At 44.3% G+C, this 22,328-nt stretch overlaps 6 protein-coding genes and 1 non-coding gene across 7 annotated transcripts; 1 reads left to right on the top strand and 6 right to left on the bottom strand.

Annotated features, from left to right (window-relative positions):
* Positions 1-929: 929 nt before the first annotated feature.
* On the bottom strand, positions 930-2,642 carry F4807DRAFT_449204 (palmitoyltransferase PFA3; the record flags this gene model as incomplete). The annotated part of the gene is made up of 2 exons (XM_047999994.1): positions 930-2,389; positions 2,492-2,642. 2 exons carry the CDS (start codon positions 2,640-2,642, stop codon positions 930-932), a joined length of 1,611 nt encoding a protein of 536 aa, XP_047859058.1.
* A 3,309-nt stretch (positions 2,643-5,951) lies between these two features.
* Positions 5,952-8,079, bottom strand: F4807DRAFT_403645 (glycoside hydrolase family 7 protein). Its single transcript, XM_047996036.1, has 2 exons — positions 6,930-8,079; positions 5,952-6,818 (listed from the first exon to the last, which is right to left on the bottom strand). Exons 1-2 carry the CDS (start codon positions 7,539-7,541, stop codon positions 6,105-6,107), a joined length of 1,326 nt encoding a protein of 441 aa, XP_047859057.1. The 5' UTR covers positions 7,542-8,079; the 3' UTR covers positions 5,952-6,104.
* A 590-nt stretch (positions 8,080-8,669) lies between these two features.
* F4807DRAFT_449202 (uncharacterized protein) lies at positions 8,670-9,944 on the bottom strand (the record flags this gene model as incomplete). The annotated part of the gene is made up of 3 exons (XM_047999993.1): positions 8,670-9,039; positions 9,093-9,700; positions 9,765-9,944. 3 exons carry the CDS (start codon positions 9,942-9,944, stop codon positions 8,670-8,672), a joined length of 1,158 nt encoding a protein of 385 aa, XP_047859056.1.
* Positions 9,945-10,986: 1,042 nt separating this feature from the next.
* F4807DRAFT_403638 (UBC-like protein) lies at positions 10,987-12,566 on the top strand (the record flags this gene model as incomplete). The annotated part of the gene is made up of 2 exons (XM_047996035.1): positions 10,987-11,325; positions 11,415-12,566. Coding segments are annotated over exons 1-2 (919 nt in total), but the record flags the coding sequence as incomplete, so codon positions are not given.
* A 130-nt stretch (positions 12,567-12,696) lies between these two features.
* Positions 12,697-12,795, bottom strand: F4807DRAFT_t1. The gene has a single exon. It is a non-coding gene; the product is annotated as a tRNA-His (tRNA).
* Positions 12,796-13,339: 544 nt separating this feature from the next.
* Positions 13,340-20,049, bottom strand: F4807DRAFT_1047 (uncharacterized protein). Its single transcript, XM_047992677.1, has 2 exons — positions 19,786-20,049; positions 13,340-19,712 (listed from the first exon to the last, which is right to left on the bottom strand). The coding sequence occupies exons 1-2, from the start codon at positions 19,856-19,858 to the stop codon at positions 13,348-13,350; spliced, it is 6,438 nt and encodes a 2,145-aa protein (XP_047859054.1). The 5' UTR covers positions 19,859-20,049; the 3' UTR covers positions 13,340-13,347.
* Positions 20,050-20,131: 82 nt separating this feature from the next.
* On the bottom strand, positions 20,132-22,296 carry F4807DRAFT_403634 (DNA polymerase alpha/epsilon subunit B-domain-containing protein). Its single transcript, XM_047996034.1, has 5 exons — positions 22,161-22,296; positions 21,790-22,099; positions 20,782-21,727; positions 20,314-20,729; positions 20,132-20,206 (listed from the first exon to the last, which is right to left on the bottom strand). Exons 1-4 carry the CDS (start codon positions 22,205-22,207, stop codon positions 20,509-20,511), a joined length of 1,524 nt encoding a protein of 507 aa, XP_047859053.1. The 5' UTR covers positions 22,208-22,296; the 3' UTR covers positions 20,132-20,206; positions 20,314-20,508.
* Between the last annotated feature and the right edge of the window lie 32 nt (positions 22,297-22,328).

Raw genomic sequence — 22,328 nt, 5'->3', positions numbered from 1 at the left:
TCTCACTCATTCCCTCTCCAACATGACATAAACAACGCACTGTCGTCTGTGTTGGGAAGGTCGCCGAACGAGGTGGTGCTCGGGTTCAAGCCTAGAACCATACTGAGCAGCATGGAGGTCCCCGTCAATATGCCCGGCCATGAGACGCCGAGAAAGCAGTACCAAAAGGAGGCGAAGGCCGCGATAGACTTTGCTTCCACGGACATGAAATTTTGATACGGGATCTCAAAATGAAGCATGGGGTCCCCGATACGCAATCACAGGCAACACCATCGATTCACAACAACACAACCGCCGCCATTACGTCCGCAACGCCACCTACGCCCACACCAATTTCGCCTGTCGCGACGTCTCTCGAGATGACGACGCCATTTGCTCCGACGTCGTTGACAAAGATAGTTACAATCAACCCAACGTCCCCGAAAACCAGCATTTACATCCCGATCAAGACGCAGAAAGACTTCGAACGAGGTCAGCAGGGACGCTGACATTTTTCTGCGTCACTGGCAGTTGCTGGGGGCCCCCTTAAATATTTGCAAGAATAAAGCAAAATGACGAGGCAAGTTTTTGATAGATGAAGGAATCACCGTAATTCATTTACTCTCCTACGTCCCCGTTTCCTAGTCGCCGGGAGGGTCAACTCCATTATACAAATTCATTTTTGCCCTGAAGAAAACGACGAGACCAAATACCCTCGAGGACGATACCGTAGTGTAGCCTTCGAAATCACATGTAGTACACCCTGTTGCAACTCAAACGCCCGAGCCATGCCATGCAGTGATATATCCCTAAGTAAAACACCGACCGCAACTGAACGCACAGAACCAAGTTGAAGTTATCCATTCCATTCCATATCCTTCCCCCGCCCTCTCCCTTCCCTATCCACTACATTTCTTTCAATAGGCCGGTCCAGCGTCCGTTTAGCTCGCTCAGTCTACCTCATCATCCTCGTCGTGAGGTTGTTTGGCGAAAGTCTTCGGCGGCGTGAATCGTCTGGTATTACCATTCTTCGGCGATGGCTTCAGTAACCCGCTGGCACCACTTTTTGCCCATCCACCGTTCGTGACCAGGTTCAACGCCTTAGTTTCCGGATCTTCTTCATCATCCTCCTCGCTACTATCGTCGAACTCGTTCTCGATGTCCATCCCTTGCTTATTCAAAGTCCGCATCGACATCGAACCTGCCGGTTGATCAACGTATAGATCCGGGTCTCGGCCTAGAATGCGGTCCGCCTTGGACGGCGTTCGTCGACCACCACTACCGGATTGCTGTGATTTCGGGCTCGGTGCTCCAAGATAATTCCTCGTGACTCCAACTCCGCTCGGTCGCGCAACGGTTGTAGTAATAGGGACGAATGAAGGATCAGGGTCGCCCCATCCAGCGGCTCGTTCTCTCCGTCTTTGCTCGTTCCGTTCCATCGCGATCCTATCCCGCGCAGCGATCCACTTTGGACTAGCTTCCCAGCTCCATCCGTCCCCGGTAGTGTTGATGATCGGGAAGAACCAGAGCGCCGGGGTGGGGCCGAATAAGTGCAATAAATTCCGCTTGGCGCCGAGATCGAAAGCGTTAGGCAGCTTTTCGGAATCCTGCTCGTCCATGTACTCCTCGTACCGCTTCTGGGCGCGGACGCGTTCCAGATCTTCATAAGACAGCTGCTGAGGCACATTATTCGCGTCCATGCTCGTCCTGACTTCGCCTTCCTCTGGTCTCGTGACGCCTGGTAGCGCATTCGCATGAATATCCAATAGTTGCTGGCCGTATCTCGGTAGCTGGATACCCTCGCCATTATGCTGCGCGACAAATTGATTCTGCATTGACTTGCGCAGTGGGCTTAGGTATCGGGTCTTCTCGAGGCATTCGATGGTTGTTTGATTCCGACTCGCGAGCAGTATATGCCAGCTTGTGAAGGCGCCTACAACCAAGCCCATAATTCCGGAGACGACGGCTAGCATGATAAAATTAACTGGCATTAATGTATTATTGTACTGGGTCTGGGTTAGCATCTCGTCGTAAACCCAAGACCCGGAGACGGCGAAGCTGTAGAAGCAGAAGAGGGTGGTATAGATGAGGAACAGCAGAAAAGCCTTGTGGTTGCGCAATCCGATACAAGTCGCTAGCCAGGGACAGTGATGGTCCATCTTGAGCACGCAGCGACGGCAGGTGGAGCAGTGATGCGCGCGGTCGGGCTTCCGGGCCTGACATTTCTTGCAGAAGCGCATTTCGCCATTGGACTTGACGGTAAAGGACGTAGCTTGCGGAGGGTTGTTGGTAGGCAGGCTCGAGTAGCCGGTAGAGCTGGTTGTGCTGCCCGGGTTCGTAAAGACGGCGGTGGTATAGCACCAGTTGAGCATGAGATAAAGAACGATGCCACCGATGGATGATTTTGTTCCTATGGGTACACGTCAGCTCCAGTTTATCCCGAGCCTCGAGATTATGGCAGCTGTCGCATAAGCTCGTGGAAATAGATGCAGGAAAGGAAAAGGGAACGGACCTATCCAACCAGGCTTCGTCGTTGCGCTGGTTCCTATACTAACAACAACCCATACGGCCCAAGTGCTCAGGCTGTAAACAAAGGCTAGAGGAAAATAAGTGAGGCAGTTGCAACAATAGCGCTCTAACTTTCTAGCCCATCTACGAGCCATATTTGGTGATCGCAGCGAGGGCGATGAGGTCCTATCCATTAGGCACAAAATGGAGACGGGAATGAGGATTCAGACGAATACATGCGTGAACGTTGACTTGGACAGGAATATTAGAATAGCGAAAGGAAATTGACAAATTTCTGTCAAGTAAAAAGCAAGCATCACATCGTGAAACAAAATATTGTTAACGAACAGAATCCCCTGACTGTTAACAGGTTCCAACCTTTCCGATCCAGAAGCTGACGTGACAAAAGACAAGGGTCTCCCACGGATGCGAGCATGGCTTAGACCCTTGGCTGTGGCTGAGCTTTCAATAGATCCTTATTACATAATCATACCCAATGCCACAACCTTCTTAGCAAAGACCTGCAGGACACAATTAACCGTTAATTTACGGTTTATATTTTTCGAACCATAAATATATGGTTTATCTTAATCTAACATTTATTTATCCGAACGTTTATAAACTTAAACGATTACTTACATTCTATTGTTAAATATCTTCAAACGTTTGAGTTTCAACAACAGTTTCTACTTGGGAATAGCCTCAATAGGTGTGTGTAACCACTTTGGTATTTGGATCTATCCTGATCTATCCTAGTCTATCCTGATCTAGGTGTGTGTAGCCATTTTGATACTTTGGACCTTTGATCCTAAGGTGTGTGTAGCCATGCCAATCGTTCTAGTCTAACTGTTTTGATATCATTGTGCTACTTACTTGCCTTCAAGTTCTATATAAGACTTTGCTCCCACCCACCTACTTACACACCTCCTTCTTCTTCTTCAAAACTTCAAGTGCTCCAAGGGTCAAAGTCTTTGAAGAAGTCTTCAAAAACCTACCTACCTACCTACCTACCTACCTACTTAGGTCCCACCAGGATCGTCTCCAGGAACGCCAGGAACTTCAGGACCTCCAGGATCTCCAAGACTGACTTGCCAGCAGTGCTCACTTACTTGTGAGGCTCAACTGCGTGGCTCCCTAGGTAGGTAGGTAGGTAGGTATTGCAGTTGATACTGCAATTGTAGATTTCGTAGACGTAGAAAGCCTCCTTGGCCTGAATAGATTCAACCTGACCTGACCTGTTTACCTGTTTACCTGTTGGTCCCAACGTTACACCTACTCCCGTTAGCTCCCGTGGCCTTCCCGTTTAAGTATATCTTAAGCTTTAAATAAACGATTAAATATTTAAACGTTTAAGTTTAAATTAAATATAAAAACGTATATAAACGTTTATTTAAAATTATAATTATTTAATAATTTATTTATTTTTAAACGTTTATTATAAATAAATTATTAATTAATAATTAATTATTTTTTACGGATTTTTATAAAATTATTAATATTATATAAAAATTCGTAAAAAATAATTAACCGTTAATTAACGGTTAATTTATAATTTAAAAAAATAAACGTTTAAAAATAAAAAAATTATTAAAAAATTATTTTTTTAAATAAACGTTTATAATTATTTTTATATTTAAAAAAACTTAAATATTTAAAAATTTAATCGTTTATTTAAAATTTTAAATATATTTAAACGAAAAAATTATAAAAATTAATAAAAATAAATATAATTTTAAAATTAATAAAATAAATAAAACAAATTAAATTTAATTAAATTAAATAAACTTTTTATAATATTTATAATTATAAAAATATAAATTTATTTAAATTTATTATAATTATAATATTTAAATTATAATTATAATATTTATTTATTAAATTTTATTAATAAATAAATATTATTAATAAATAAAAGTTTTAAAAATTTTAAAATTTTTAAAAATAATTTTAATAAATTTTAAATAAATAAATAAATAAATAAATAAATAAATAAATAAATAAATAAATAAATAAATAAATAAATAAATAAATAAATAAATAAATATTTTTTTAAAAATTTTAACTTTTAAAACATTTAAAGTTTTAAAAAAAAAAAAACGTATAAATAAATAAATGAAAATAAAGTTTTATATAAAATTTAAAAATAAATAATATAATAAAATTAAAATAATTAAATTAAAATAATTAAAATAATTATATATATTTTAAAATTAAAAATTTAAAATATTAAAATAATTAAAATATTAAAATAATTACATATATTTATTAAAATTATTTTTAATTAAAAATAATTATTTAAAATTAAATATTTTAAAATATTTAATAATAAAATATAAATAATTATTTAATTTTATAAATGTTTAAATAAATAAACGTTAATATAAAATAAATTATATATTTATAATTTAAATAAATAAACCGTTAATTAACGGTTAATTATTTTTTATAAATTTTTATTAAATAAATTATAAAATTTTATAAATTATATTATTTTAATAATTATATAATAAAATAATAAATAAAATATAAATAATAATATTTTTTTTACCGTATAAAAATTTATAAAAAATAATTAACCGTTAATTAATAATTAATTTATAATTTAAAAAAATAAATATTTAAAAATAAAAAAACCATTAAAAAATTATTTTTTTAAATAAATATTTATATATATTTTTATATTTAATTTAAACTTAAACGTTTAAAAATTTAATTATTTATTTAAAACTTAAAATATATTTAAATAAAAAATTATAAAAATTAATAAAAATAAATATAACTTTAAAATTAATAAAATAAATAATTAAATTAAATTAAATTAAATTAAATTTATTTAAATTAAATAAACTTTTTATAATATTTATAATTATAAAAATACGAATTTATTTAAATTTATTATAATTATAATATTTAAATTATAATTATAATATTTATTTATTAAATTTTATTAATAAATAAACGTTATTAATAAATAAAAGTTTTAAAAATTTTAAAATTTTTAAAAACGATTTTAATAAATTTTAAATAAATAAATAAATAAATAAATAAATAAATAAATAAATAAATAAATAAATAAATAAATAAATTTTTAAAAACTTTTTTAAAAATTAAATTTTAAAACATTTAAAATTTTTAAAAAAAAAATAACGTGTAAATAAATAAATAAAAATAAAATTTTATATATAACTTTAAAAAACTTAAAAATAAATAATATAATAAAATTAAAATAATTAAATTAAAATAATTAAAATAATTATATATATTTTAAAATTAAAAATTTAAAATATTAAAATAATTATATATATTTAAATTAAAATAAATTAAAATAAATTAAAATAAATTAAAATATTAAAATAATTATATATATTTATTAAAATTATTATTAATTAAAAACGATCGTTAAAATTTAAACGTTTAAAAATATTTAATAATAAAATATAAAAAATCGTTTAATTTTATAAACACTCGGATAAATAAACGTTAAATTAAAATAAACTATATATTTATAATTCGGAAAACATAAACCATAAATTAACGGTTAATTGTTTCCTGCAGGTCCTTGCTAAATAATGTATACCTAATCACCTCTTATGCATAACATAACACATACATATCCCTCACCTGGCCATCGTCCCGTTACCATACGTACTCCCAATCTCCCCCCACCTAATATTCCTAAACGTCACGCTCGTCCCGGGGCTCTGGCGCCTGATAACCTCGGGATCGCCCTCCAGCAGCGTACACGGACCGGCCTTGCCCGCGTCCAGCCAGTTCATGAACTGCCTGCCGTCGTTCCAGATGCTGAACGCGAGCACCATGCCGCGGTCCAGCGCGTGGCCCATTGTGTCTAGGCCGCCCAAATCCTCGAACAGGGCACTGCTGGCCTGGCAGTGCGACATGCGCAGCGAGTCGCCGGGTGGCATCATCGGGTCCGCGACGTACGCGTTCTCGATCACCACCCCGTCCTGCACGTACAGCCGCCGCACCTCGTTCAGCGCGCCGTTTCTGATCGGCGACGGGTTGTCTGTCGTCAGGAATTGCGTTGTTACTGTGAACGGGCGCGTCGTGTCTACCGTGAACTTCGTCGCGTTTGCGTCTGCGCCGTCCGGGGAGGCAGAGCGGTTAGGACCATAGTACGAAGTATTTCCCAGCTTCCATGTGTTGTACTCGCACCCGGACTTCTCGCATACGCCGAGGCTGCCGCACTGGTCTCCCTTGCATTCGAAGACTCCTGCGTTGGCGCAGGGGTGCGCGGTGAATGCTGAGGCTAGCGAGTTGGCTTCCCAGATGTCCATCTCATTACAGCATGATCCTCTAGCGTCGATGTTCGCCTGCGAATGATGTGTAAGTTTTCATCGGTTTTAAGAGAATATTAACGCATTAAGGCAGACGACAAGCGAGTAGAAACGCAGGTAAACACGGAACCTCCATCGCAAACTCACCACTCCATTAATAAATGGCAACGTCGGGCACTGAGCATCGCAATACCCGGTCCCGTATGTTGCGCCGGCCGGGTTGAGAGCACTGCGGGCTCCCGTCTGATTCATCTCCGTCAGGTACAGCGCGCCGTTCATGCCGCAGACCAGCTTCGACACATCCACGTCGAAGCTAATCTCGCCATGCTTCAGAAACAGTATCTCATAGTTTTCTTCGCCCTCGTCTAACAGGTACACGCGCGGGCTCACTGAAGTCACGTTTCCGTCGCGTTGGGTGTACATATTCAGCGTCAGGCCACTGCCGTTCGTCGCCACCCCGCTGCCCTCGTAGTCCGCGCCGTCGAAGACGCAGTTCTTCGCGCATGCCTCGTGGTTCGGACATAATTCCTTACTTAGCTCGCCGCCGTATCCCCCACAGCTGCCTGTGCTGTTCACCTGTCTTAATCCGTGAAAGCTCGCGTCAAGCACGATGGAGGTGTTCTGCCTGACGCAGCCGTCTTTGATCGTACATTTCTCCGTCGTAAGCTTTGGGTGCGTCTCCACCTTTCCTATTCCCTGCGCTATCGCTTGGCCCACGAGAAGCCACGCTGTTGCCACCGCCGTTATGTATAAATACATGATCGCCGTAGAGAGGACCAAAAAGAGCGGTACGTCCTAATGGGTAGATAGGAGGTGGTGTTTAGATAGGGATGTTATATAAGACCCTTAATCCACGTCAAGCCCCGCCATGAGCCATTATCACGGATACAATTTGGTAATAAGAGTCCCTCCCGCCCTGGATGGTTCATCTGCCGGGCTTCTTCTCGACAGCGATGATCACCAGCCGACTGGGCAATATATGAATATGCAGGGTTCGATCCCACTCCAATGTCCATCGTTACAGTAAATTGCCTTGTCTAAAAATGGAGAAGGCGGAGAACCCACCTATTGCATCGATACAGCTCGACGTCGAACGTTTTTAAGAGACCCCTCCTTTACTTAGAATACTCAGATCAATAAATACTCTTAGGTACATAGGTAATATCGAGCGTTCTAGAAAGCGGCGAGAAACATTGAGTCGAATTCCTTGCCTTTAACATATGCGTGGAAGGCACATTGGAAATATAGCTGCGCCATCAAGTCATAACATGCACTAAAGGTGGGATATCTACTTTGGCAATAAGCTCTCCATCCCCTGGCGGCTGAATTGCGTAGAGTGATATGCGGGCAATCCAATCACAACCTTAATCCATCCATGGATAAAATGACTTACCGTGAAATACGAAATGTTTCCCTGGTAACTCATTGGCTGGATAACGTGAACAAGACAGTCTGTTGTTACTTCAATATTGTTTAGTGAGCCGGTTATCAGTGTAGTTATCCCATAGTGCCTCGTTTTAGGTAGGCATTAATGTCTAACTCAAATGGCATATCATCAACTTCAGAAATCATCATGCGGATTATAAGAGCAGTGATGTACGATGATCTTATTAGCGTTCTATGTCAGACTGACGTCCAGGATGAATGAGCATCATTACTCTGAATACCCTTTGCTCAGCGAAATAAAGAGATTGCCAGAGCACATCAGAAGCGCCAAGCACACAGAATCCGAAGCATATATAACCACCGCATAATTAGTCAGTGTTGGGGCCAATTATGTCGGGCCAGAGGAAAAAGTACTTCTCTAAAGGAAGCATCGGTCAGAGAGCACAGCGCATCGTATAACTTAGCCAGGTCCTTCATCTAGAATGCGTGCTCTCGACCTGATCAAGCGCGTCCCTTAGATGCCTCAGCCTTCTTAGCGTCAGCCCATTCAGTCGTTCCCGGCACGAAATCATTCTTGTGCCCTTTTGCTTTAGCCCAGTCTTCCACGACCTTCACCTTCGTTGTGGCGTTAGGAAGCTCGCTAAGTGTATCAACGTCTAGAGCGCCATGAGTAATTTCCCTCAGTGCGTATCCGTAGATTTCACGCGACTCTCTAACACGACACTTAGATAAGCTGACGGTCTCTACGTGCTGGACCCACGAAAAAGCAGACGTGTATACGGCTCTGCAGCCTGGACAGTTAAACCGAACGCCAGAATGCGCAGGGGACTTCAAATGGGATATGAGTCCTTTCGAGCGGTTGAACTTCGAACTATGAAAATGTGAGACATGTTCATCGATATGATTTGATATGATAAAACTCACTTGCAACTGTTGTGAGGGCAATTGTAAGTCTCTAAGATAGGATTCCAGAATGCTGCTACATTGAAGTCTTCGTGGTCAGGATCGAGGATACGTTGTCCGGTGGGTCGACTAGAGAGAACCGGCTCCCCCGGACTCTCAAGGAAAGATGGCTGAGGAGTTGGTGTGACAACTGACTCCTTTGCTTTCTCCGGGAAAAAATTCTTCTTCTGGGCCCAGACGTTGCCAGGTTGCTGCACAAGATTTTTGGCGCCAGCACCGGTGAGCGGGTCCGATTGTTTCGGAACCGCGAGATGAGACTTCTGCTTTACAAGCGATGGGAAATTCTCGGGATGTTTCTGGGCATCTAAGCTCGGGTCGTTCGTCCATTCGCCATCCCAAGCATCAGTGATGTGGGACGGTCCGGAAAAGTCAGTGTTTCCTTCGCCTTGGAGTTGAGTCTTCATCAAATTCTCCGCAATGGCATCCATAACCGTGACGAGCCCCTGTGATATATCCGACGGAAAGATGGCATGACATTGGCCAGACTCGATGTGATAAATCCATCCGCTAGTGGTGGTAAAGTTCTTGGTACAACCAGGGCATCTGAGGTCCTGGGCAGCTTTGTGATCCTATACGCATTTAAAGTGAGCTGGGGTGGTTATAAAATATAGTTACTGGTAAATGAAGACTTACCTCCTTGCGGTGAGCGAGCAAGGCCTCAATTGTGTGGAACGACACCTCACACAAACCACAAATCAAATGGCCTGCTTGATGCTGATGAGAGCGAAGGAGTCCCCCGTCGGTGAAGGTAGCCCTGCATTTTGGGCATCGTGGCATAGGAGGAGTGTAGGAAGAGTTCTTTAGAACCGGCATTGTTCCTTGAGTGGGGGGGGGGGGGGGTATAGCTAGATAGAGAACTGTCAAGGAAGGGAGAGACAAATGACTAGTTGAAGATCCGACTTCATATAATACGTACGAGTAAACCCGAAGATCTTGAAGAGATAGAGAGTTATTATCGAAGTTGCGGTATGGTATGTAGAAGTTTAGAGGAATGAGTTTTTATGTTTTGTGAGAAAAGTTAAATATCACAGAAAATGAGAGTGAAGAGAACGTATAAGAGATCTCTGTTACCTTCCGCTCATATATACCTAATTCATTGAACCAACAAACTCTAACTCTGTTCTATATCGTTCCTTCCAATACAAATAGATATTCTACTACCTCTTCAACGTCTAGAGGGAGTTGCGGTTACCTTAAGTAAGGTTGTCAATCCCACATTGAAGTGAGCAAGTATGGAAGAACTTAGGTTTAAAGAACCTCGTCCCTGTTAAGGGCTAGGAAAGAATTCGTTGAGAAAGTTTAACGAAATGTACGTTAAGTTAGTTAGAGATAGATCGGATAATAGAAACTATCCATGTATACGATTACCCAGACTCCAGTGGTAGTCTCCTGAGATGAGACCATAGGAGATCCACATTATGAAGAATCATGGTTAACATATGCGGCTTACACACAACTATTATAGATAATGGTTCGAATAATACTTATCTCCTATAAGTCAAGGGTGTCTTTCAAGCAATAAAGCATCAGTCAAGAATGACTCTTGTGAAGGAAGGTTAGGGAGCATCGTCTTGGTATGAGGCATTGTAAACTAATGGAACAAATGCATAAAAAAGGAAATTAAGATCGAAGCATATATTCCTGTTAACCTTTTGATAGAACCGAATTATTCCCTACTAGGAAGATTGAATAGACTGTCACACACCAAGACAAAGGAAAGGACGTCTGTGAAGGAAATGTGATACAAGCACGTGACTTGAAGGCTTACCTACAGTCACGTGCTACGATTGTCGTCATTGGCAATGGCTGCTTACGTATGCGGTTATTATTTCAGCTTGATACGTTCGTTTGTTATCGTGTCGCATCAATCCAGGAACACCGAATTATGTACCTACATCAAGACAACCTGGCCTCGTCTCCTAGAACATAAGGAATCTCACAATTGTAACACCACCGTCCGACCTGTCCGAACTAGAAACCAGTACTCAAATCCTTCATATTCTAGGATCTGCATATATCGCCTTATTAGAACTACCTCTATTCTATTCGTCTCATTCGTCTCATCCCATGATGATCTACTAGTAGTGACCAATTACCACCCTGCTGATAGAATAGATACATCGCAAATTACCACCACCAGCCAGCATGGCCACCGCAAAGTTCAACACTAAATCCCCCACCATCCGCCGCATATGTAAGCTTCCATCTCATCCCATTTCTCCCTCCCCCATTACCCCGTCCTATGCCTCACAATAAACTAACCAATCCGCCCATAACCAACAGTAAAAGAAGCCGCCGAGCTCTCCACCTCTCCATCGCCAGACTACACAGCCTCCCCCCTAGAATCCGACCTCTTCGAATGGCACTTCACCCTCCGCGGACCCCCTAACTCCTCCTTCGCCGACGGTCTGTACCATGGCCGCATCGTGCTTCCGCCCACGTACCCCCTCCGCCCCCCCTCCTTCCGCTTCACCACCCCGAGCGGGCGCTTCGAAGCCAACCGGGAGATCTGCCTGAGCATCAGTGGCCACCACGAAGAGACCTGGCAGCCGGCGTGGGGGGTGCGCACGGCGCTGGTCGCGCTGCGCTCCTTCATGGAGACGGACGCGCGCGGCCAGCTCGGCGGCCTCGACACCAGCGACGCCGTGCGGCGCAAGCTGGCCGCCGAGAGCGGCTCCTGGCGCTGCGCGACCTGCGCCCGCACCAACGCCGAGATCATCGCCGAGTGCGAGGAGCGCTGCAAGGAGCTCGACGCCGGGGAAAAGGCGAGGCGGGAGGAGGTCGAGGTCCCCGCCGAGCTGAAGATGGGCTTCCGCGACGAGATGGAGAAGGCGAAGGCGCAGGCTGCCGGCGACGAGGGCGCGAGGGAGGACGCCGAGAGTGCGGAGCTGGCCGAGGGCTTTGTCCAGACGGTGCCTGATCGGGAGATCTTGCGGCCGACGCCTACGACGGCGGCTCCGCGGGCTGCTCAGCCGGCGCAGGGGGTGCCGGCGCCTACGGGTCGAACGCCATTACCGGATCCGGTGGGCCAGGGCATATCGACGCCGGTTAGGCGACCAATGAGCCCGAACGCGGGGGTGCCTCCCTGGATCGATTATGCTATCGCGTCGCTGGTGATCATGTTAATCGCCATGCTTCTGAAGGTTTTATTGAGCTGAGTTCCAGCAATTCAAGAACAGGCATCGGGAATCGGCGTTACTACTGGCTGGCAGGATACAGGCGTGGCTGTTATTGTTATTATTCGCTGTCATGGGAATTGATACCACGAATTGTATTAGATTCTAACCCTTCAAGAAATTAGCAGTCCGATTTTTTTGAGAATACCTGTGACTGGCATCTCGTTACCTTGCTGTTAGATACATCAGCTGCGTTAGCTGAGCACAAGATAAGTTTGCAATTATTGAGGCAGAAGTTAAACCGAGAATAATGAGTCGATTCGAGTCCTATACCAATGTAGGTGATTTATTACTTTATGGAAGTCAAATCAATTATTGTTTGTTAACAGTAAATCTTAAATCAGCCCTAATGACTTTTCCAAGCAAGCATAAAAAAGGAGAAAATCCCATGGCGCCTGACGGGATCGAACCGCCGTTTACACGGATGTCGTTCTCAGGCCGTAGCCTACAAACCACAACGTATTGTCCTACCACTAGACGAAAGCACCTTGCGAAACACACCAGAGAGTGAGATATGTTGCAGCTCATTGCAAATAAAGATTATATAGAAATAATTCCCGTTGTCGGCCTATGCGTTAGGTCTCCGGCCCTAAAGCCTTCATGTTGGGACTGACCCGCAGTAGGCGCTCTAGATAGAATTGTCGCTTGAGCCGCATAGTCTATGGACTACTAGGTATAGGCAGTACGTAATAGTAACAATATGGTGGTATATGAGGCAGCACCTAGAATGTACGAAAGGAAATTGCTATGGGAATAGAAGAGTCCAAGGCATAGTATTAGCGTAGTTGTCATAAACTCATTCGAGAGCACACGAATTTAAGACACGAAGCTAAAATCACGAGGCACTGGCCAGTCTCTAATGGTGGAATTATGGAAATCATCCATTATGCTCAATTTCTTAGCATCTCGAAAATGTAAAACAAAGCCTTGTAGCAAAACCCAGGGGATATATCAACCTTCCAAGCGCCTCACCATACTCCATACCATGTCATGCAGTATCTTCCTATGTACGGGTCAACGTTGATGCAGGTTACGATTTCTCAAGCCCTGAACGCCGGAAAATGAACTTCCTCACGATATCTTTGTGCCAGCTTCCCCACGACTAACCACCACCACTCGCCCGCTGTCGCACTTTTATCCGAGTCGAGGCGCTGTAGGATACCTAGCCTATCGGTCCAGTCCATAATCAGCTTCGCTTCGAACGGTTCCACAAACGGCTTCATAAGCACGCTTGCGGTCTCTGGCGTTAGAGGTCCTTTGGTCGCCATTCCCAAAACCATCATGCCGAGATACGTAATCCATCGGCCTTTGTTGAGGTTTCCGAAGAAGTCAACCCAGATCGGTATCTGATCTCGAGGCCCTTCCTTAGGTGGCTCCATGCGCATTGCGTGCTGAAGGACAGGGAGATCATCATCAAACATGTAGGTGTCCGTACGCAATAATTTTACGCTGAAGTGATAGTAGCTCTTCGGGAATGTTCTACCATCGTAATTGCCGGGCTCGAACCCAAAGGGAATGTTGGGAGCACCAATAGATTCTATACGGATACGGCCGTGGGCTTGAAGATTGATGATTGCCATAATTGTACCGTCATTGGCAAGATATGGTACAACATACGCCTCGTCATTGCGGAAAACCTGGTCAAGCGATGCTTTAAAGTTGACAGCCTGATAGAATTTCTCGACTGTAGGGGCTTTCTCAAGTTGCTTCGCGAAGACTCCGTGCAATCTTAAAGCCTGACCAAATATCTTGCCCTTGCTTCTCGCCGCTATTCGTTCCGACGTAAGTCGATCTACGACCTTCTTGAGCAGCTTGTTCGCTTCGTCCTCATCTCTACCAATCAGTCGCAGGAGTTTCGTGCGTATTTCTTCTGGCATCTTGGAGCGTGTGATCGGGGTGACACATAATGAACGGACCCACGATCGCGCACGACGTATGAGTTCTTCTTCCGCCGTGACTCCACGACTGATAGGAATGGAAACAGGCTTGCTGGCGGTTGCTTCGACTCGAGAATAAATGGAAGCTAAGCTCTGAAACCATGTCTCTCTCCAATCTCGAATCTCATTAACCTGGTCCTCTAGCCAATGTGTTTCTTCCAAAGCACGGCGGGAATCTGGAAGATTCACATTCTCGTGCGTCTCGAGTTTAGTTGCCCAAATGACTAGTGATCTCCAATCGTACGAATCAAGGTCGTCATAATTGAGAGGCTTAACTTCTCCCTTTTCGTACGCCTCTATAAACGAGGATTGAAACTTCTTTGTCAGGGCATCGATATACGTCTTGCGCTCCTTGCTAACCCTAGGCCAGAATTTTCTCAAGAAGGAGTGAGAGTACTGAGGGAATGTCTTCAGGATTAACCCAATATCTACCTTCTTCTCCACGCCCCCCAGAAGAGTTTTGAAGACCACAAACGCGGCTATTAAGTCGGTCTCGCCGTTAAGACCAAGCTTATCTTCGTTGGGTGCCGGTCTGTTCACGCGTCCTCGATGCAGGACGGGAATCGGTCTGAACTGCCTTGTCTTGTATTGTATTTCCACCCGGGGTATGATCTCTGCTTCGACCTTTCTTGGGGGTTTGGGTGCTCTCTGTTTGGATTTCTCTTTAGACGGGGACTCATTCGAATCCTTTCTTGGCCTGCCCCTATTACGACGGATAGGCATTGCCACGCCGGCGTTTTCGTCATCGGGTGAAGAGTTCTTGATATCGTCTGGGATATTCTCCGCGGTATACTGGGTCGTGCGCTGCCATTCGAGAGCACGAGCAACAGGTTTCATGTTCGCTCTTGAAATATCAGGAGAAAGCGACACGAATATGCAATCAAAGTCAGGTGTGATCGATCCGTGCAAGAGAATCCGAGATCCATCAGGTGATTTCTCCCATTCCTCGATGATGCTCACCTCCCGTAGAAATTTTCCATACAACGGATCTGCCCAGGAGTTGAACTGGAATTTTCCTCGGAAAGTTTTGATAATATCACCGGCACATTGTGGCAAATTTTCCCGTATGAACCACTTGGTGCTTGGCATATTCCCAAACAACGCGAAACTTGAGTTCTCCTCGAAAAAGCTGGATGACAACAGAGGCCAATAACCTGGTCCCTTGCTCTGGATCGCTTTGTGTTTCGCAAACTTTGTACTGGTTTCGTTCGAGATAGCATCCAAGTCATCATCTGCAACGTCGTCATGTTGTGCATCAAGCATAATCGTATCTTCATCCTCATCTTCCGATACTGAGTCGTCAGGCACAAACGACGTAGAAATTGACGGCTTAACGAATCGATTTAATTCCATTGATCCAGAATATTCTGATGCGCCATCAATGATCGATTCATCGCCACCTCCTAAAGACTTAAGGTTCCGAATAGTTGAGTGTGACGACTTTATACGTTTCGCTCTCGAAGCCTTACCAGGAGCCTTCGACTTGTTGCCTCGCCACTCTGCAGCGGGGCCATTTCCACGGGAAATATGAGATGAGCACAAGACCCTATTGACGTCGAACTGTGATGAAGTAGCCCCTTGGGGCAAGACTGACCATGTTCCGGTCGTAAAATCTTGAAGGTAAGCAGTTTTTTGGCCCCCTTTCTTGATCTGGTTCTGGTTCCATATGTATTTTGCGACCTTCCCAGCTTCCCAATACTCGCGATGATCACGGCGCTCGCGTCGATTCGGAGGCCTGGAAGTAGTAGAGGCATCGAGGCGGATCCTCTTGGCAGGAGAGGTGTCCGTTATTCCATCTTCACCTATTGGTCTCTTCAAACTATTTGCGTTTGTGGCGACGTTAATCATGACTTGTGCCGGGTACTGTAGGACTTCGACATCCTCAGTGATGCTTGACTTTCGTGGCCGATTATGAGCATCGCTTGGTTGAGAGGTATCTTTATGTCGTGACGCAATTGCGTCAAACAATTCGCCCTCCTCCTGCGACAACGAAAATGATTCCGGGATATACGGCTCCGGGAACATCTCTCGCATTTTTTCTTTCATAATAACTACTTTGGGCTCAGAGGCTAATTTTACCGCATCGATCTTCCCTGGAATAGTCTTCCCAAGTACAACACATTCCTCGAGCTTTCCCCTTTCATTAAGGAAGCAGAAGTGCATTTGTAGCAGCGTACCGGCTTTCTCCATTCGGTTTACCACGTTTTGGCAGACCTTCCAGTCAGGAGGCTCTATGTCATGATGTCTTTTTGCCCAAATAGACACCATAGCCTGGTATACAGAGCGCTGACCCGGGAATACTCCATCATTGTTATCAAGTAAATACTGGATAATATGGTTGGTGCGCTCCCTGCGTAGAGTGCCGACAGTAGGATTAGACCGCTTGGGAGTTTTCTTTGGGGCAGACGTCTGGTTCGATTGTACATCTTTGCTGGATTGTTCGATAGTCGTTGTAACACCTTGGGCGTCTCCTGTGGCACTTGGAGTGATGGAGTTGGTGGTCGGAGATCGGGTATCCTTTTCTAGGCTTCCAGGCACTGTAGGCTTTAGTGAAGAGGTTCCCGTATCGGTTCTTGTCTCACGAGTAGCATTTTCTTGCTCTCCTATAGTTGAACTAGGTATGATAACTTGTTCATCGGCTCCAGAAATTCTCTTGTCTTTCGCCTGCGGCGACACTCGACTTGCCTGACGTGGTTGAGAAGTCATAACAAAAGCACTAACCTGGCCGCCATTTCCTCGGCGTCTTCGATGATCTATAATATCGTAGGCCTCCAAGTTTTGTAAGGCAATAGTACCTCTAATAGAATTGGTACCGGAAGGATCCTCAGTAAATTGGTTAGAAATGAAGGTCTCATTGGGACGAGTACGTTTGGAAGGGAGGATACGACGGTCCCCAGTGTCGGGGGTATGATAAGATGCATTGCGATCCAAGCTTTGTCGTCGTAGCGAAGTTCGAGTCCGGCGCTGGTTCCGATTATTGGATATCTCTGATGACTCGGGTTGAAGTATAGGCTTAGGTGTTGGAAGTTGCCGAGGGGGCTTGGGGGGCGGTATAGGTGGGGGAACGAAAGTAGGATTGCAAGCAGATCGCGATTTGTTAAGGTGATATTCCAAACCGTTCGAATTCTTCCAACTGTTGCCGCACTTATCGCATCGATATTCTAATTTACCACCACGTCTTGCCTTCCGTTTGGGCTGTGTAGGCACTGCTCCCGATGAGACGGTAGAATCGGCCTGAGCTGTAGACTGGGACGCACTTTGACCCGAATCTGCAAGATGTGTAAGTCCTGTCTGGGATGCAGAATCATTCTCGTTGCCTGCATGAGGTTGTAGAAAAGACGAGGTTTTGAGTGCATCGTGCCTGAATGTGAGAACAAGTGACTTCTTTCGCCTCCCCTTCTTTCCAGGAGGATCTAACATGTTGTCCGGCTCGCGATAGACACCAGGTGGTCGAGAAGGGCGAGGTGGCGATGGAGGAGGGACAGAGGGAGATAACAATTCTGAACTATGGGATTGCTGTCGCAAGCTTGTCATGGGAACAGCTTCGGGCTCATTTGCATGCGAATCTGTTTCTTGGCCACTCGCAGGCCTTTCTCCTTCCTCTTCCCCCTCTCTGACTGGAGAAGATTCCTCTATCCGAGGCATCTTAGTAGGAGGCTCTTGGATACCTGTGCTCGCTTCTCTAGTAGGCTCTTCAATCATAAGCCTTTTTCGCTTCCCTCCCCACCTAGGGGTTGATTTTCGCACCGTACTATTAATATGGTAGAACGAGGACGTGGGTGTCTTCGCAATCTTCGATAGTAGAGGTTGCGAAAATTCGTAGTTGCTTATTTGAACAATTGGATTCTGTTGCGAGGTATCTCCATCAAGAGCTTGTTCGGCCGCCTCAATTTCTTGTCCTTGAGCTCCGTCCTCTTTCCCAAGTTCCGTAGAAGGATGGCCGACTCTGTTGTTAGCAGAGAAAAATTGGTAGGTCATCGTCTTCCCCAGGCGAGTAAGCTGTGAGACGACGTCTAGATGTTGTAAATGGCCAGGTTGTGAATTGGGTTGTGATAATACCGCAGTGAGTGCAGCAACATATTTGCGATAAGTATGTCCTAATGTACTAAGACCAACCTTGGCATTTGAGGTTCCGTTTGGACCAGCTCTCTCGATTATTTTAAATGCCGTATTAACCATAGGCTCGTACGGATGCCACAACGACACTGCTGGCTCGTCGTGACTCATGAGATCTGCTGGGTGTTCATTCTTTGGGACTTTCTTTGTTTTCGCTTGTGAATGAGGGCTGGGCTGTATCCCCTTGCCCTTATTATATCTGGCTCGAGATGCTTGACCTCGCTTTCCTAGACGTGCTGAGGGGACGTTAATATGAGCACTTGGTGTAGTCCGAAAGACTCTCCATTCTTCTGCTGTCGGTTCCCTTATAAACTTGACACAGTCCTTGAAAAGTCTCTGGCCGTTAGCGAAGCGAGCAGCCACGAATGTCGCCGCTCCAATGCCTGTGAACCATCGCGACGTCTTTGCTAACGCTCTCATCTGAGCTATGTCCCTGGTGTCCAGTTTAGTTCGCATATCACAGTACCGCATGATCCCCCATGCCTTGAGGACGGCATTGAAAGCTTGTGCAATAGCTATGTAATCAAGCCTTTCGCCATTCCAACAATCACTGAACGGGACTGGAGCAAGGTCTTTAGTTAAGGCCTCCTTTGATAGATCGACCTTGTCAAAGTTAAGGCCATCACGACCCATCTTCGCGCTCTCGGAAAACTTAGCAAGCCATAATTTGCTAGAGCGACATCCTCGAAGAATGATAGGTTGCTTAATGATATACCCTTTTTTTGCGAGGGAGTCGGTCCGGGTAGGGAGAGAGCGCTTGTCCTGGCCAGACAATCGAACTAGATCTCCTTGAAGGATGCCATTTTCCCTTGTAGATGCAATGTCAACAAGCGCCTTCCATTCAAATAATGGTATCCTCTTGCTATCCGGACCATGGCCAGCAAGTGTTTTCCATTGACGCTCCTCGGAAACGTGAAGACGAGGTCTAGATTTCTGTGTAACTTCTTCTAAGTCTCGCGAGCGCTTTGAAGGACGGCCCTTGCCCTTGTCCTTTACAGGAGTGGCAGTTTGATTGGTGGTTGATTTGACGTCTTCCGCCGAAGGTTCAGGTTCTTCCTCTTCTGGAAAAGCTAGGATTTCATCTAACGAGAGATGGTTGAATTTCCTGTTGGAACCTACGGAGACATCCGACCTTGCCACCAGCCAGTTCCAAACCTCCGAACCAATTGAAAGGTCGTAACGGCGAGTGTTTTGTTGAATGTGAGATTCATGATTGGAAATAGCAGTGCTCCTGTTGGCGCCACCCGGCTCATCGCCTTCACCACGGTGCGCCCTGGAAGATTCTCCAGTCTCAAATTTTACATCATTAAAGAAAGCTTCTATCTTTTTCAAGAGAGTAGAGACCGAGCATCCTAGAAAATAGATAGGTAAGCCTTAATATACTTTATGCATCGGTCGATCGATAGATTGTTAACTTAAACTCACCTTGAACACCAGAGAAGGCGATTTCAACTAATAGATCATCGATCAATTCTTCAATGTCCACGTCCAATTCCATCTTCTAAGTTGATGTTCGAAATGAAAGGTTGAATGGATAATTGGAAATGAAGAAAGGGTTGAAATTGGAGACAAAAATTTAGGCGCTAAAAGGATCGAACGGAAGTGCTACAGGGGTTTAACTTGCATTGGACGCGCAAGATGTTTGGTTCTAAATTGAGAATGGGAGTGAGATTGATTTTTTAGTGAGGGGAGATGGAGAAGTTGGAAGTTTTGTGGGGTAAATTTGTAACGTCAAAGGATTACTGGTTGGTAAACCTAAATTCGGCGGCTGCTTGGCAATTGCCATACTTTTAATGGCTAAATATCGGCTAAATTCAACCTAAGTGGCTTATGTAACGGAACTCATCTGTGTGAAAGGAGTCACGATCAGCACAATGACGTAACAAAGTATTTGATATTTGACTGAGTCAATCGCTTTTCCTCTCAATGAAGAATAAAATGGTTTCAACCTACCTGTAAAGCTTGTGAATCCCCTCATCTTGCCATTCATAGTGTTGTCAAATGGTAAACGCTCACAAATATTGGATGGAATTATCCATATAAGTTCTTGTACTACTATGTAGTTTTTTAATAATTTCTCATTTCGTAAGCCCGTTCAACTCCTATGGTATGCTCTGACTCGCCTAGTCATTTTCCCATTACAATGCTCTAAACCGCAATAATCTTTACTTTTGTAACTTCTAGGGTCTCTGTATCGACTAGCACTATTTCCTGTGTGGCTGAAAAAGATGGCACAGCGACGAGTCGCACGACTTGTCCATCCGGGCCTTCGATAACCTTGGTACCGAACTCAGGTTGGCAACCCACAAAGTAGAGGTGTGGACACGTCTGCATGACGAATGGGTCATCATCCTGAAAAGGGTAACTCCCTAGTCGCAATGTCAGCAGAGAGTATGGTAGGGATAGGAGTAGTTGACTTACACAAAGTATCAGGCGCTGTTGGAGCACAGCATCGCCATCTACACATAGCTTCCATCATGCCCAAGCGGTCATCGCTGCCGACGTACTTGAAAATGTCGTCTACATTTTGGCCACCGGTTCCTAGGACCCTCCAACCCTCAATCTCACCTTCCCACGGATTTGTCACCGTGTCAAACCAACCCGCTTCCGATGAGGTCGGTTGTGCCGTATATGATCTTGAATGGGGGAACATGGCTGGATGTATCGATTGCTGCGGGTAGCTGGCATTTGCGGGATCCTGCGCACCGGGTAGTAAGGTAATTGGCATTGTAGGCAATAACGTTGAGAGGAATTCGTCTAGGAGTTGCGATGGTAGGGCGTTGTATGAGCTGCTATCGTATCCGTACTTCTTTTGCGCCTTTTTCTCGGTCATATCCTCGTCTGTCGCTTCTCTCTCTTCAAGAGAAATCGAATTTCCGGCGATAATTAATCGGCTTATCTGTGATAGTTCTTGTTGCGCCGCAGGGTCTAAGGACTCTCCTAGCAGATATTCTAGCAATAGATTCAGCTCAATGGCATGTGATGCGTCACTGCCAGAGAACCCCAGGCCGGAAACAATTGCTATTTTTCCTCCGCTACCTTTGACTTGGGCGTCGGTCATCTCAGTGTCCTCGTCTTTTGGTTTGGTTTTTTTGCCCTTTATGCTGCCATTTGTGGCCAACGGATTAGATAGAGCCCAGCGATCCGGTTGCGGAGGTAGATCTGGAAATTTCAGATCAATCACTTCTAATTCGCCGTTTGAATTCTCGGTGCCCATCGCAGCCATAATGCAACCGGTAACCAGAATAACTGAATTTAGCACATCCCCCACAAGGCGTACGCGGCCAGACTCGTCTTCGAGCATAATAGCGTCAGAGCCATCCTCCGAGTAGTACTTCTTATTCGATATAGGCGCCGAAAGCCATCGCTATAAAATAAAAAGAGAAAATTAGATAAATCAAAAGAAGGTCCCACAACTCGAACACGTACATCCTTAGAGACATCATCGAGAATATTTGGCTTTAGGGGCATATCCATGTAAACGGTGCCGACAACCCAACATAGTTCACCTTGCCGAATATCAAGTACTCGTTCGGCTTGCTTTACGGGTTCGTCTCCGATAACCTTGCCATCCCATGCCTCAAATGCTAGCTGCTCGACAGCAGGCTTGATCTTTGTGAGTCTTAGGAAGTACATATCAGCAAATTGTTGCTTATATGGTTTTTCCTTGTCAAGCCTGAACGAGTGCAGCGGCTTGTAATTTGAGAACACTCTTTCAAGCTCATCTTCCGGTTTGCCCCTGTGAATGGTCAGTATCATTATATGTCATATACATAATAAACTGAGCCAATTGAACATACGAAGGCTTCCGGAGCAAGTTTCCAGGAATATCATCGAGTGAAGTCATTGAGAAGTAACGTCATCAGCGTCCTTGTTGGAGCTTAAGAATAGAAATTTAGAGCGGTATAGAATTCTGAAAGACAGTACTGACAAGACGCGTTCACAGAGCCGACGACGCGTTTTGGCGT

The sequence above is a fragment of the Annulohypoxylon truncatum genome, assembly GCF_022578515.1.
Source record: "Annulohypoxylon truncatum strain CBS 140777 unplaced genomic scaffold F4807scaffold_1, whole genome shotgun sequence".
Taxonomy (NCBI): domain Eukaryota; kingdom Fungi; phylum Ascomycota; class Sordariomycetes; order Xylariales; family Hypoxylaceae; genus Annulohypoxylon; species Annulohypoxylon truncatum.
Note: the sequence above shows the minus strand (reverse complement) of the source record. Positions and strands in the feature narration are given on the sequence as shown.